The following is a 12,029-nucleotide window of genomic DNA, read 5'->3' as shown; positions in this document are numbered from 1 at the left end:
AAGCTAGTTTAATTTTTCACAAAATAAATTAAAATAATGTCCTAGATATAAGCAACTATTTCACAATCACAGACACATTTCATGATTTTATTTTGTTTTTCTGAACATAAGGATTTGTCACCAATAACAGGAAAGTGCTGGATAGCTTTCCAATGATCCTTTGACAAAACACTCGCACAAAAAAAGCCTCACGAATGAATTAAAGCTGTGTTTGCATAACAAATGTACCCAAATTCCATCACCTTATCTGATTAATAAGTATTCTACTCAGCTTTTGAACTAGATTAGCAATCCCCTTTTAACTAAATACTGATTCACCTTTGCTATCTGCTCAAAAAATAAACTCCATGGAAAAAGCAAACTGAATTTAAGAAATCTTCCTTCTGTCTGCATTACATTAATCATTCATCATTTTTTGGCAAATCAGTAAATAAACCACAGGAAAGGTAAAATTGCTCAAAAAATCAATATATGCAAGTTAAATTGGACACATAGTAGAGCACAAATAGATCTCCAAAAACATGAATAATCCATTCTCTAAGAGAAGTTTCAATTTATAAATGGATTAACTCTGCTGGGGCATAAGTAACACAAAGAAAGTGTCACTTTAGGGAGGTAATAAAACACCATACATCCTTTATGCTAAGAACACGTCTCATTTTCAGGTTTGGAGCCAGCAGAAAGCCAGGAATAAATAATTTCCAGGTTTATGCCAAGTGAAAGCTCAGAAGGAGAGTGTAGGAAGGGGAGATACAATAGATTAGATCCAGATCCTCAACCATATTTAGGCACCAAACTCCCATTCGGCCAGATCATGACCACATAAACAGTTGCGAAGCACAGGAAGAATGTATATTTCATGAGATGTAAAACCTGCAGCTCCTGTTGAGAAGTAAACTAGGTGCTAGTTGGGAATAAAAAATGGCAACATTTAAAAATGAAACAGATACCTGACAATCATTATGCAGATGAGCCAGTTATTCGCTCCATACTCTTTAACTCTATAGACCTAATAATATCTCTGTTGTGTAATACAAGCAACACACCATAAATTTGGTTCCCAAATATTCTGTGCTAGTTCTTGTAATATCATGTGCAGACCCCAACTTGCCAATTATCTATGACAGTCAAACTCTTACCAGTGGATGGTTCCTTAGTAAGGGTAGCAGAGGATAATTACTTCATTAAGAATTATTGCATTACCCTCAAAACCATTTTCAAGCTATATATTATGGAAATAATACCTTTACCCCAAGGGGTGCTAGTAGTTATCATCACCAATCTAGACTCAACATTTTTTCTGAACCCTGAAACTTCTGCACAGAATAAATAACACCTCCCTTACTCTTGTCACTGTCTAGCATAATTTGTCTATAGATCTCAAAGCATGTCTCAAAGAAGATAAATGTCATTATTCCCATTTTACTGAGGTGCAGAGAGGTGAAATGAGTTGCCCAAGGTCACATAGTAGGCCAGTAGCAGAGCTAGATATAGAACCCAGGACTCCTAAGTGCCAGCTGAATGGGCCACATTGCCTCTCATCAACTAGTCAATTACTAATTGCACCTAGAGGCACCAGAATGCTAAGCATTGTACAAAAACATAGTGAGAGACAGTCCTTCTAGCATAAGATTTACAATCCTAATAGAAGAGATAAGCAAAGAATGTGAGATAGCTATATTATTATCCCTATTTTACAGACAGAAAACTGAGGCACAGAGCAGTAAAATGACTTGCCGCTGGTTATACAGGAAGGGGTAGATCAACAAAGGACTTAGGAACCTCCCTGCCATGTTAGGTGCCTAGGTCTAACATTTAAGCAACATCAAGAGTTCAAAATCCCTGCTCAGATGCCACCACTTCCTGGAAGTGCCTAAACTCTGTAGGTGCCTGAATTTCCACCAGTAAAGACCCCATGGGCATCTACGTTTCTGCTGGTGGGCATGTACAAAACCACCAACACCCCCAAGCCACTCCATGCGTTAGCTCACACCTAAGCCCTGGCAAGAGTCTTAAATTAGACGTGCCCCTGCCTGTCTCATCTGTGGGGCCCAAACAGGCCTCACACAAAAGACAGCTGAGGGCAACCTGACTGCGAATTTTTGGGGCTGCCTGGTGTGAGTGTGTGTCCCAGACTACCCAATAGCTAGGGCACTCACCTGGGATGTGGGAGACCAAGGTCATGTCCTTACTCCTATGAATATTGAAAACAGGTCTCCTAGGCGAGTGCCTGAACCGGTCAGCTATTGGCCATTGAGAGGTTCATTCTTTCTGTGGCTTTTCATGAGAAAGGGCTGACCTGGCTTCAGTGCCTAACTCCAGGAGAGGGCACAATCCTGTGAATCCCAAGCAGAGATGGGCAATTCTGTTCGGCTTGGAGTTGAGCACTAACTACCTTCCGCTGGCATTGCCCACTGGTTAGCTTAGGTGGCACCCTGCTAAATTGCAGTCTTTTGAGGATTCCTTCTGTAAGCACCAATCTTTCCCCATGCATTGTATAGGGATTCTGGATACCTAGTCTGGGGCTGTGAATTCCACTAGGGGGGCAGGGCACCTAAAAGGAGGCCCTGCAGTGCTGAAGATTGGAACACCTAAGAGCTTTGTAGACCTAGCCTGAAATCTGTAGCAGAGCTGGGAATGGAGCCTAGAGTCCTTGTTCAATAGTTGAATCACAAGACTGTCCTTTCTCTAGCCCTATTGGGCAAGGCACAGTACAAACATAACATACAAGACAGTCCTTGCCGCGAAGAGTGTGCAATCTTGCTTACAGGAGCAATGTGCTTTTCAAAGCATGGGTTCTGAACCAGTGGTGACTTGAAAGGAAAATACTTTGATCCTACGGCTGACACACACAATTCCCCAGAATGGAATCTGTGGCTGCTTGAAAAATAGCAGCCTGTCCTTATTGAATAACCTGTGCCTCTTACATTTTGTCCCTGAGAGTAACTGGGGCTTCTCCTTGAACTAAACAACTGAGGCTCATCTCAGGCACCATTCCAACATTGTCCAGAATCATATGTTAGTTTTATTACTCCAGTGTTACTGGAAGCGATTGCTCCATGCCCCCCCCTTAGGTTTCTCCAGATCCTAACACTGCCCTGGCTGCAAAGGACATAGTGTGGGTGAGTTGGAAACTGCTGCTAAAAATGGGAGGAGCAGGAGCTTCAGTGCAAATTCTGGGAATCCAGGACAAAGGCACTGAGAAGTTGTCCCTGCACCGCTGTCCCACCCCTACACATTGCATCACGGTGCCCGCCTCCAGGTTCAGCCAGCTCCCTTAAACTGCTGCTGTGAAGTGCAGGGGAGTCAGGGCAGATTCCAGCAGCCCGTACAGCTGAATCTCTCAGACACTAGCTGGAAGCAGACACTAGCTGGAAGCACCCTTTCGTGTAGACACCATGGTGCCAAAGTTACACAGCTGGGCTACTGCGCATCTCCTGTCCTTACTCTTTTCAGCTTGCATGGCAGTAAGTGAAACTGTACAAATGGACTAGTAAAAAATTGCAATGCCCCCAAAATACCATAAGGAGAACAATAACTAAAAAATAATGTTGTTTTCCCCTTTCAGTATATTGCTACCAGAGAAAACTGCTGCATCTTAGATGAACGATTTGTAAGTAGATGTGTGATTCCTTTCTTCTAAATTAAGGAGCTGAATAAAATATTGTTCCACTTATAATTAACATTCATTATTATTTTGTTTTAACATGCATTGTTATTTTCAATATCTACTGTTATTAAATGTAATATTATGCTTTACGGTTCACTCTTAATAACAGCATTCATTGTTCTAATATGTACTGTAAATTCCATTAATAGTACCGTGTATTATTCTAAAGTATACTATTATCAATAACATACGTTGTTATTTTTAATATTTAATAACAATATGCATTACCAGGACTGTCTCTACAAATTCTGATTCTGCAGGCACAGTAGCAAATGCCCAGTCCTACCTGTCCACAGTTACCTACATAAATCCTAATTGAACTTTGGGCTGCCCTTAATATTTTCCTGCCCTGAGTGACCATCTCTTTTGCCTCACTGTAGAACCTGGACTTGCCCTTTATTATTTAATTTATTATTATTATTATTATTATTATTTTATTATGTTTAATTATTCTTTTCCCTTTAGGGTAGCTATTGCCCAACTACATGCGGCATTGCAGACTTCTTGAATAAATACCACCCTGATGTGGATAAGGAGCTGCAGGTCCTTGAAAATCTCTTGCAGCAGATCACTAACTCTTCCGTTGTAACAGAACAGTTGATCCGCCAAATCCGAATCCTCAGCCCCCCAGAGAAACTGACTCTGCCAAGTGAGAACATAAAGACAATTACAAAACTGAGAAAAATACACATTAATTTAGTTTTCTTACTTTTACATGTAATTGCATTAATATATTGTACCTGTTCTACAGATGTGATCGATGGTTTTACTCAAAAAAACAGGAAAATAATTGATGAAATTATCAGATATGAAAACACTATTATGGAACATGAAAATACTATACAGTAGGTATTTTTCACTTTTGATATTGTCTTACTATGCAGATCTGTTCCTTTATTTTATTTTACCAGCTACAACTGAAGTTTTTTCACAGCACTTCATTTCTGCATATAAAGACCATTTTGGTGTCTTTTCACTGATAAGTGCATAATTAGGATCTGAACCTGCATTTCTTGAATACCCACATCTCCCGCTGGAATACAGGATCAGGCTGTGAGAACATGGCAAAGTTTAGCCATTCTTTTTTTTTTTCTTCAATCAGTATTTTTGTTTAAGTAATTGTTCAAAATTTTTCCATTCATTATTCTTAGACTTCAGAGATTTTAGTAACATAAAACTGGATCTTACCAAAGATTTGTTTAGCCAGTTGATACTTTTTTATTGGTTTTGCTGAACACACATCATGAACCAAATTCTGCTCTCTGTTTCATTGGAGCGAATCCAGAATAACTATTAAACTCAAAGGTGTTCATCTTAAGTCTATACTGTTCTATATATTTGAAAACATATTTAACTTATCTAAATTTTAATAATGAATTATTATTTATAAATTGTAATTGTACTATTTAACTTTAAATGCCAAAGTCACTCCTATGATAACATTATGCCAGGAATCACTCATAATTGGTTAATATACAGTAATTCTGAGTTTTTGACATTTAGAATTAATATAACTATATTTTATCTTAAATACCTTTGCATCACCTGGTCTGAGAGCATTTTTTATTTAACCACCCACTGATGACAGATTTTAATTTTCATATTAGATTTAGGTTTTTATTTTTTTTTAATTAATATACTCTATGTAATATTAGAATGAATTGCTCTCAAATGTATTCACTCTTTTTAAAACAAATATGCAATAGTTAATTTTCATAATATGTAGGGCCATGGATGCAGACTCCTGTTATTTTTTCATGTTATTTCAAGTTCTCATAATTTTATGAATGCCCAGCTTTATGAAGGTTTCAAGAGTCCTCCACACCTTCATAGAAATCAGGTTTCTATTGTACTTTCTTGTACCTTACTATATACCAGGGGTAGGCAACCTATGGCATGCGTGCTGAAGGCAGCACGTGAGCTGATTTTCAGTGGCACTCACACTGCCTGGGTCCTGGTCACCAGTCCAGAGGGCTCTGCATTTTAATTTAATTTTAAATGAAGCTTCTTAAACGTTTTAAAAACCTTATTTACTTTACATACAACAATAGCTTAGTTATATATTATAGACTTATAGAAAGAGACCTTCTAAAAACATTAAAATGTATTACTGGCATCCGAAACCTTAAATTGCAGTGAATAAATGAAGACTCGGCACAGCACTTCTGAAAGATTGCCGACCCCTGCTATATACTTTACCTCCAGAACTCAGACCTGCAATTCTCACAAAAGAAAAAATCCCATAGAGCTTTGTCCATGCACTGACTGCAGGAATGGGCTTTACTGGGTAAAGAGATATTGGTCCAAGTAAAGCATGTCCCAGTTAAGCATCAAAGAGTCCTGTGGCACCTTATAGACTAACAAATGTATTGGAGCATGAGCTTTCATGGGTGAATACCCACTTTGTCGGATGCAAGTTAAGCATGTGCTTCAGTGCTTTCCTGAATCAGACAATGGGCTGCTCAAAATTGAGCATGCATATTAGCACTTTGTTTGATTAGAGCCAGAGTGCTCAGTATGTTGAAGGATTGACAAGGCAAAAGACATTCAAACAACAGGGAGGCAGTGAAGGGATAAGACCTGGAATGGGCACGTAAATTCAGTTTCAGATCTGGATACATGTAATAAACATTGCATCAAAGCCAAAATTCTGGAAAACGTGTATATACATGGAAGCCCTAATAGGTATTTACAAAGGGCTGGAATGTGGCTGGCCTTTATGCAACAGCATAGTGAAAATGAGAGTGCAGAGGAAGACTATCCGCCTTGTACAGCCTTCTTATGGGCTACCCAGAACAGTAGTATTTGCTCTCAGGAGAGTGCAAAAACTGCTACCAAGTTGCTCCCACTCAAAAGCAACTTGCAATACAGGGGGCAGATAGAGAAGAGGAGTAGGTAGAACTTTCTTGTGCACCACCCAGACTCTGATTGTAGCAAATTATTGTCCTCCCAGTACAAATGGTTAGCTCTATAAGGCAGAATGCCCAAATGCTTGTATGGGGATGGGGCAGCTCTGTACTACCCCACAGTGTAGGGCTGAGGCTAAATACCACACTGTAGCCCAAAATGATTTACATTGTCTCATTAAATAAAGCAACACATTTTAGATTAGTATATTAGATATGTAAGGCATATTTCAGGGAAATATGTATTGTTCTCATTAAGAAAAACTGGCATAACGTGTAATTTTTATGTTTTTATCTCTAGGCAACTGACAGATATGTTGACGTTAAACACTAACAAGATTTCACAACTAAAACAGAAGGCTAATCAGCTTGCGTCACAATGTCAGGAGCCATGCAGAGACACAGTCCAAATACTGGAAACAACTGGAAGAGGTACATGAAATGCTTATTGTGTGGCTTAGATGAATTCTTAAGTGTTATCTGTCGACAATATAGTGGTGAGGGCCATCTGAGTACTTAAATGGGTGATCCTGCAAAACTTCCTTACAGGAGTTATTCTTAATCACATGAACCATTGATTTCTCTAAGAATTACCCATGGGAATAAGGGACTCAGCATCATGACCAATATAAAGAATGCTTTTCCATATTTACATTTTGTTACTGCTATTTTTATGTTTGTTGTTGGCTAGTGCTTCATTCAACAGAAATACTAGACAGGTGTTCTGCATATAGGATGTTATGGGACAAATCTTATTTTCGCATTTGGGCATGGTTAGCCAAGATTTGACTATCCCAGTAAACCCTATCTTTACTGTAGTCCATAGACCAGGCAAGTGCTTTTCTGGATTTATAAGAACAGAAAGGATACTATAGTATAATATTTCTGCTCAGCCACACAGAAATAATTAATCTAATACATTAGACCTAAAAATGCCCTTTTTATGACTGCAGAAACAAATAAAATTATTGTATTTTACATTCAAGTTATGCTACCTAGATATTTACTAATAGCAAAATCCTGCTCATCCTTGTACAAGTCCTGTTAACTTCAATAGGACTTCCTGTGTGATGAAGACCTAGCCTACAGAGATAACTTTGCCATAGTAATTACTATACATACTGTGTATGTTGCACTGTACTAGAAAATGATCAGATACGTTTAAAACCACTTTTAAAACAAGATGAGACTGTAGCCAAAATACAAACAATGGTGTTTGTTTATTGCAGATTGTCAAGACATTGCAAATAAAGGTGCCAGACACAGTGGTCTTTACTTCATCAAACCTGTAAAAGCTAAGCAGCAGTTCCTAGTCTATTGTGAGATTGACACATTTGGCAATGGATGGACAGTGTTCCAGAGAGTATGTAATTTGTAAATTCAGGTCATAAATAATTCTGATTATATAACAGTATTTCATTTACATGGGCACATGTTGCTTTGGTTGACTTTCTTTCTTTCGTTCTTTCTTTCTTAATCCGCCACCAGAGACTTGATGGGAGCGTGGACTTCAAGAAAAACTGGGTTCAGTACAAAGAAGGATTTGGACACCTGTCACCAGATGACCAGTCAGAGTACTGGCTGGGAAATGAAAAGATTCATTTAATAACCACTCAGTCTACTATTCCATATGCCTTAAGGATAGAACTGGAAGACTGGGAGAATAAAAAAAGGTATTTCACTAATGAGCCTTCTAAAAAAGTCAACTTAAAATACACACCTGTCGTGTGTACTGATTTTTTTGGTACAGCCACAGATATCTGTCTCTACTACCAGATATCAGACACCTGTCTCCACTACCAGATCAGTTTGTACAACTTTCAGAAGAATGGATAATGCAGAGTCATTAACCTATTTGTATCAAACTACCTTCTCTATCAGTTTATAAAACCATAAATATATTTGCAGTTGAATTTTCTCTCACTACCTGCAACTTTGTGATAAAAAAGGAAGCAGCATATGCTCATGAAAGCTCCATGCTGGCATCTTTCTTGGAAAATATAATTTACTCTGTAGAATGTTTCTGTTTTTTCCTTTCACAGTTTCTTCACAACCTATGTGGAGCATTTAAGACGTTTTACTTTTTCCCCGGGTTAGCCTGCTATGACACCCTTGGCATCCCATTTGATAACTCATCATTCTAACTGCTGGAAATTAGATGAGGTTCCATTCAGAACCTGTTGTTGTCATACTTTGCTATTCCATATAAAGAGACAGGTGTTGAGTGGCGCAACCTTTTTCTCCTTCCAGGAGCAATTTGCTCTCACCATCCCCATTTCATTCCAGCATGGACAATGGGAGACTGTGATTATCTAGCTAACTCAGATCTCCGGAAAGCCATCGCAAAGCACTACTCTAAGGCCACTGAGATGACCCAGTTTACCTGTCTTTGACTACCTAAAGTTGGGGCGGGGGGTATAGAAGGGTTCATTATGATTCATTAAAGTGACATTTTATAATCCGGCAAGGAAATATCTAATTAGATATTAGAAATGTCTTCTAATTAGACATAGAGTGACACAGGAACTGACTCTAAAATGCTGTCATTTATAGTCTAATTGTGTATGTTTGGGGAATCCAGTGTACACAAATTCACCATTATTTTTTTAATAGTACTGCAGACTATGCTGTGTTCAAAGTGGGATCTGAAGCAGACAAGTACCGACTGACCTATGCCTATTTTGTTCCTGGTGGTGAAGCTGAGGATGCCCTTGATGGTTTTGATTTTGGAGATGATCCCAGTGACAAATTTTTTACATCCCATAATGGCATGCAGTTCAGTACCTATGACAATGACAATGATAAATTTGATGGCAATTGTGCTGAACAGGATGGAGCAGGATGGTGGATGAATAGATGTCATGCTGCTAACCTCAATGGCAAATATTATCAAGGTAATACATGCTTTGGGTACCTACTTCATATAAAAAATAACTTCATGGCTTTACAACAAATTCTAGTGATGGAGAAAAAAATTGTGTAGATTTTAGCTGTTTGTTTATTTTTGGCCATCCCATTCCTTATACTTCAGAGCTGATCAGCACAAATTGATACTCTCCTGGCCCTTATATGTTACTCCAGGTAGCTTCTGCTGAGCCTGGGGGGAAGCATTGCATGCAAGAGCTAAAGCACAGGTGCTGTCTTCCACTGCTGCTAGAGGCAAAGACAAGAAGTTTCTCCCTTTTGCTTTGTGGTTACAAAAGTATTGTCTCCAGCAACAGAGTCCCAATCATAATCCCATTGCAGGAGGACAGGCAAAAAAACCCAAGGCAAGGCGGAAAGATAAGGAAAAAAGGGTGAGAGATAGGGAATTCAGGAGAGAAACAGACTTGATAGTACAGAAGTTTGTTCAAAGGGAGAAGAGGAGAGGGAATCTGCAATAGCAGTGTGTTTGGGATATATACATGATGATATGATGTAGTAGAAAGAGTTTATCAGTATAAGTTTGGGATGGCTACATTACTCATAAATCATGTAGCCATGAAGGAGTTATGGAGATCATGTCCATCAAGTACCAATAAAACCTTTATTCCACTCCATACCTGTTGGAAATGGAATGTGAAATGCTGAGATTGTTTAGGCTTCTGGAACGAGCCGATTACGCTGGGAACTGTGTGTAAAGGGCTGGCCTTAAGCGGCCAGCTAATTGTAAATAGGATAATAAGTCAAACAGGTGTTAGGATAATAATTACCCTATGGGGTTACAGCTGCGGCTGTGTTAATTTTGTTAACCAATTAGCAACTGCTTGCTTGCCTGCTTCAAGAGTATAAAAATGTATGCTAGAGAAAAATAAAAAACTTTGCTGCCAATCAAACTAACTAAAAAGCTTTGTTCATATACGCCTGCAATGCAACACATACCATCATGGATTCATGGTTGATCTTGGGATTTCAGACCTTAAACCTGTCATTCATATAGGACTGAATATTGGCTGTCTATACCTAAAACCAGTGTAATTTGAGGGGAAATCTATATTTGGAGAGGAGAAGGAAACATTCTTCTGGTGGGCTGATATTTTTTTACAGTGACAGCAGTTTGAAGCTGCTCAGAGATTTGAAATGTTAGAATAAATCCTGGGAGAGATAGATTAGTAGGTAGAGGCAGTCAGTGGTGCACGATAAGTATAGTTTTGCACAGAGATTTCATTACTACAGACGTGCATATGCATATACATTATTTTACAAACAATTATATATTCTGCTACAATTTATATTTTAGGTGGCACTTACACAGCAAGAGAGGTTGGTCCATCTGGATACGACAATGGGATTATCTGGGCAACCTGGCGTTCTCGGTGGTATTCCATGAAGAAAACTACAATGAAAGTCATCCCATTCAACAGACTTTCAATAGGAGATGGACAGCAGCACAACTTAGGTGGCTCCAAAAAGGTTGGATCAGATGTCCGAGGAGATATTTAGAAAGATAATAGACAGCAGTTATCAGTTCTAACAATAGTATATTTATAGCTCCACTTGGCATTCCAGTATAGCCTATAAAAGTTATCACTATGCAGCATTTTCTCAGAAAACCATTTTTACTTTTATGTTAGTATATTTGTACAATTTTTATTTCAGCTGACTGACAAATAAAGGGATATGGTCTTGTCATCAGAAATGACTCTTTGCCTTTATATATTTTGAGCACTGTTCCTTTTGAAATTCAACTAGTCTAAATATGCATGACCACCATAAACATACCATTGTAACCATACATAGTTCATCCTTTGGTGAAGAATATTATAATACTTTCTTTTTTTCTTCTGTTGTAGGTTGGAGACATTTAAAGAGACAGTTTAACAAAGATTTATCTAGACAGGAAAACAAAATCTTTTACCTCTGGGACACTGACTTCATCTAAACTTCTTCAGTTCAGCTCTGGCTGTTAATTGATGCTCACTATTAAAACAAAATCATTAAATGCCCAAGCCTTTCTGCGTGAGCAAGTTACTGTGTCTGCTCTGTGTGGGGTTATTTTTCTGTATGCACTTTCAATAAAATTTGATTACAAAGAACACATAAAATTTGTCATTAATGATCCAGTGGCATGTAAACAAATCAAAACAATTACAGAAGTTGTCGTAAAAATCTGTTCCAGTTCACCCATCCCAAGTTTATACACTGGTACTTTCCTGTTATTCATTTAGAGGCAAGCCACATGCAAACCATTAACTGTTTTTCTCACATTGTTATGGATTCCTCATAATACTGCCTTAACACATTTTTAACTCCTCAGGTACCTGTCAGAGGCAGGTAGAGCCCACCCAGGATTTGGTTACACATGGTGTTTGTGATCCCCTGGGTCCTTGTTATTACTGTCCATTCCTTATCTGGTGACAGATTGCTGTAAAACATGATAACATCTCCCTTCTCCCTGAGTCAAGCCCAGTTTTTCCTCATTGTTTTTAATGAGATTTTTTTGTCATGGTAAACTGTAGTTTGAGGAGTATCTT

The 12,029-nt window shown here is 38.4% G+C and overlaps 1 protein-coding gene across 2 annotated transcripts; it reads left to right on the top strand.

The window, feature by feature from the left end:
- Positions 1-3,302: 3,302 nt before the first annotated feature.
- FGG (fibrinogen gamma chain) lies at positions 3,303-11,591 on the top strand. 2 transcript variants are annotated; one of them, XM_045019141.1, is made up of 10 exons: positions 3,304-3,467; positions 3,569-3,613; positions 4,136-4,319; positions 4,422-4,515; positions 6,878-7,008; positions 7,806-7,939; positions 8,065-8,249; positions 9,190-9,470; positions 10,796-10,968; positions 11,349-11,591. In XM_045019141.1, exons 1-10 carry the CDS (start codon positions 3,399-3,401, stop codon positions 11,361-11,363), a joined length of 1,311 nt encoding a protein of 436 aa, XP_044875076.1. In that variant the 5' UTR covers positions 3,304-3,398; the 3' UTR covers positions 11,364-11,591. The 2 variants fall into 2 exon arrangements, with proteins under 2 accessions (XP_044875075.1, XP_044875076.1); XM_045019140.1 differs by having other exon boundaries at positions 3,303-3,467; positions 10,796-11,376.
- The last annotated feature ends 438 nt before the right edge of the window (positions 11,592-12,029 follow it).

This window comes from Mauremys mutica, chromosome 5 (genome assembly GCF_020497125.1).
Source record: "Mauremys mutica isolate MM-2020 ecotype Southern chromosome 5, ASM2049712v1, whole genome shotgun sequence".
NCBI lineage: Eukaryota > Metazoa > Chordata > Testudines > Geoemydidae > Mauremys > Mauremys mutica.
Note: the sequence above shows the minus strand (reverse complement) of the source record. Positions and strands in the feature narration are given on the sequence as shown.

Excerpts from the sequence above, each read along its gene's own strand:
- FGG (XM_045019140.1), top strand. The coding sequence starts at position 3,399 with ATGGTGCCAAAGTTACACAGCTGGGCTACTGCGCATCTCCTGTCCTTA. Across the intron at positions 3,614-4,135 it reads GCATCTTAGATGAACGATTT|GGTAGCTATTGCCCAACTAC; the intron begins GTAAGTAGATGT and ends TTTTCCCTTTAG. Across the intron at positions 4,516-6,877 it reads GAACATGAAAATACTATACA|GCAACTGACAGATATGTTGA; the intron begins GTAGGTATTTTT and ends TTTTATCTCTAG.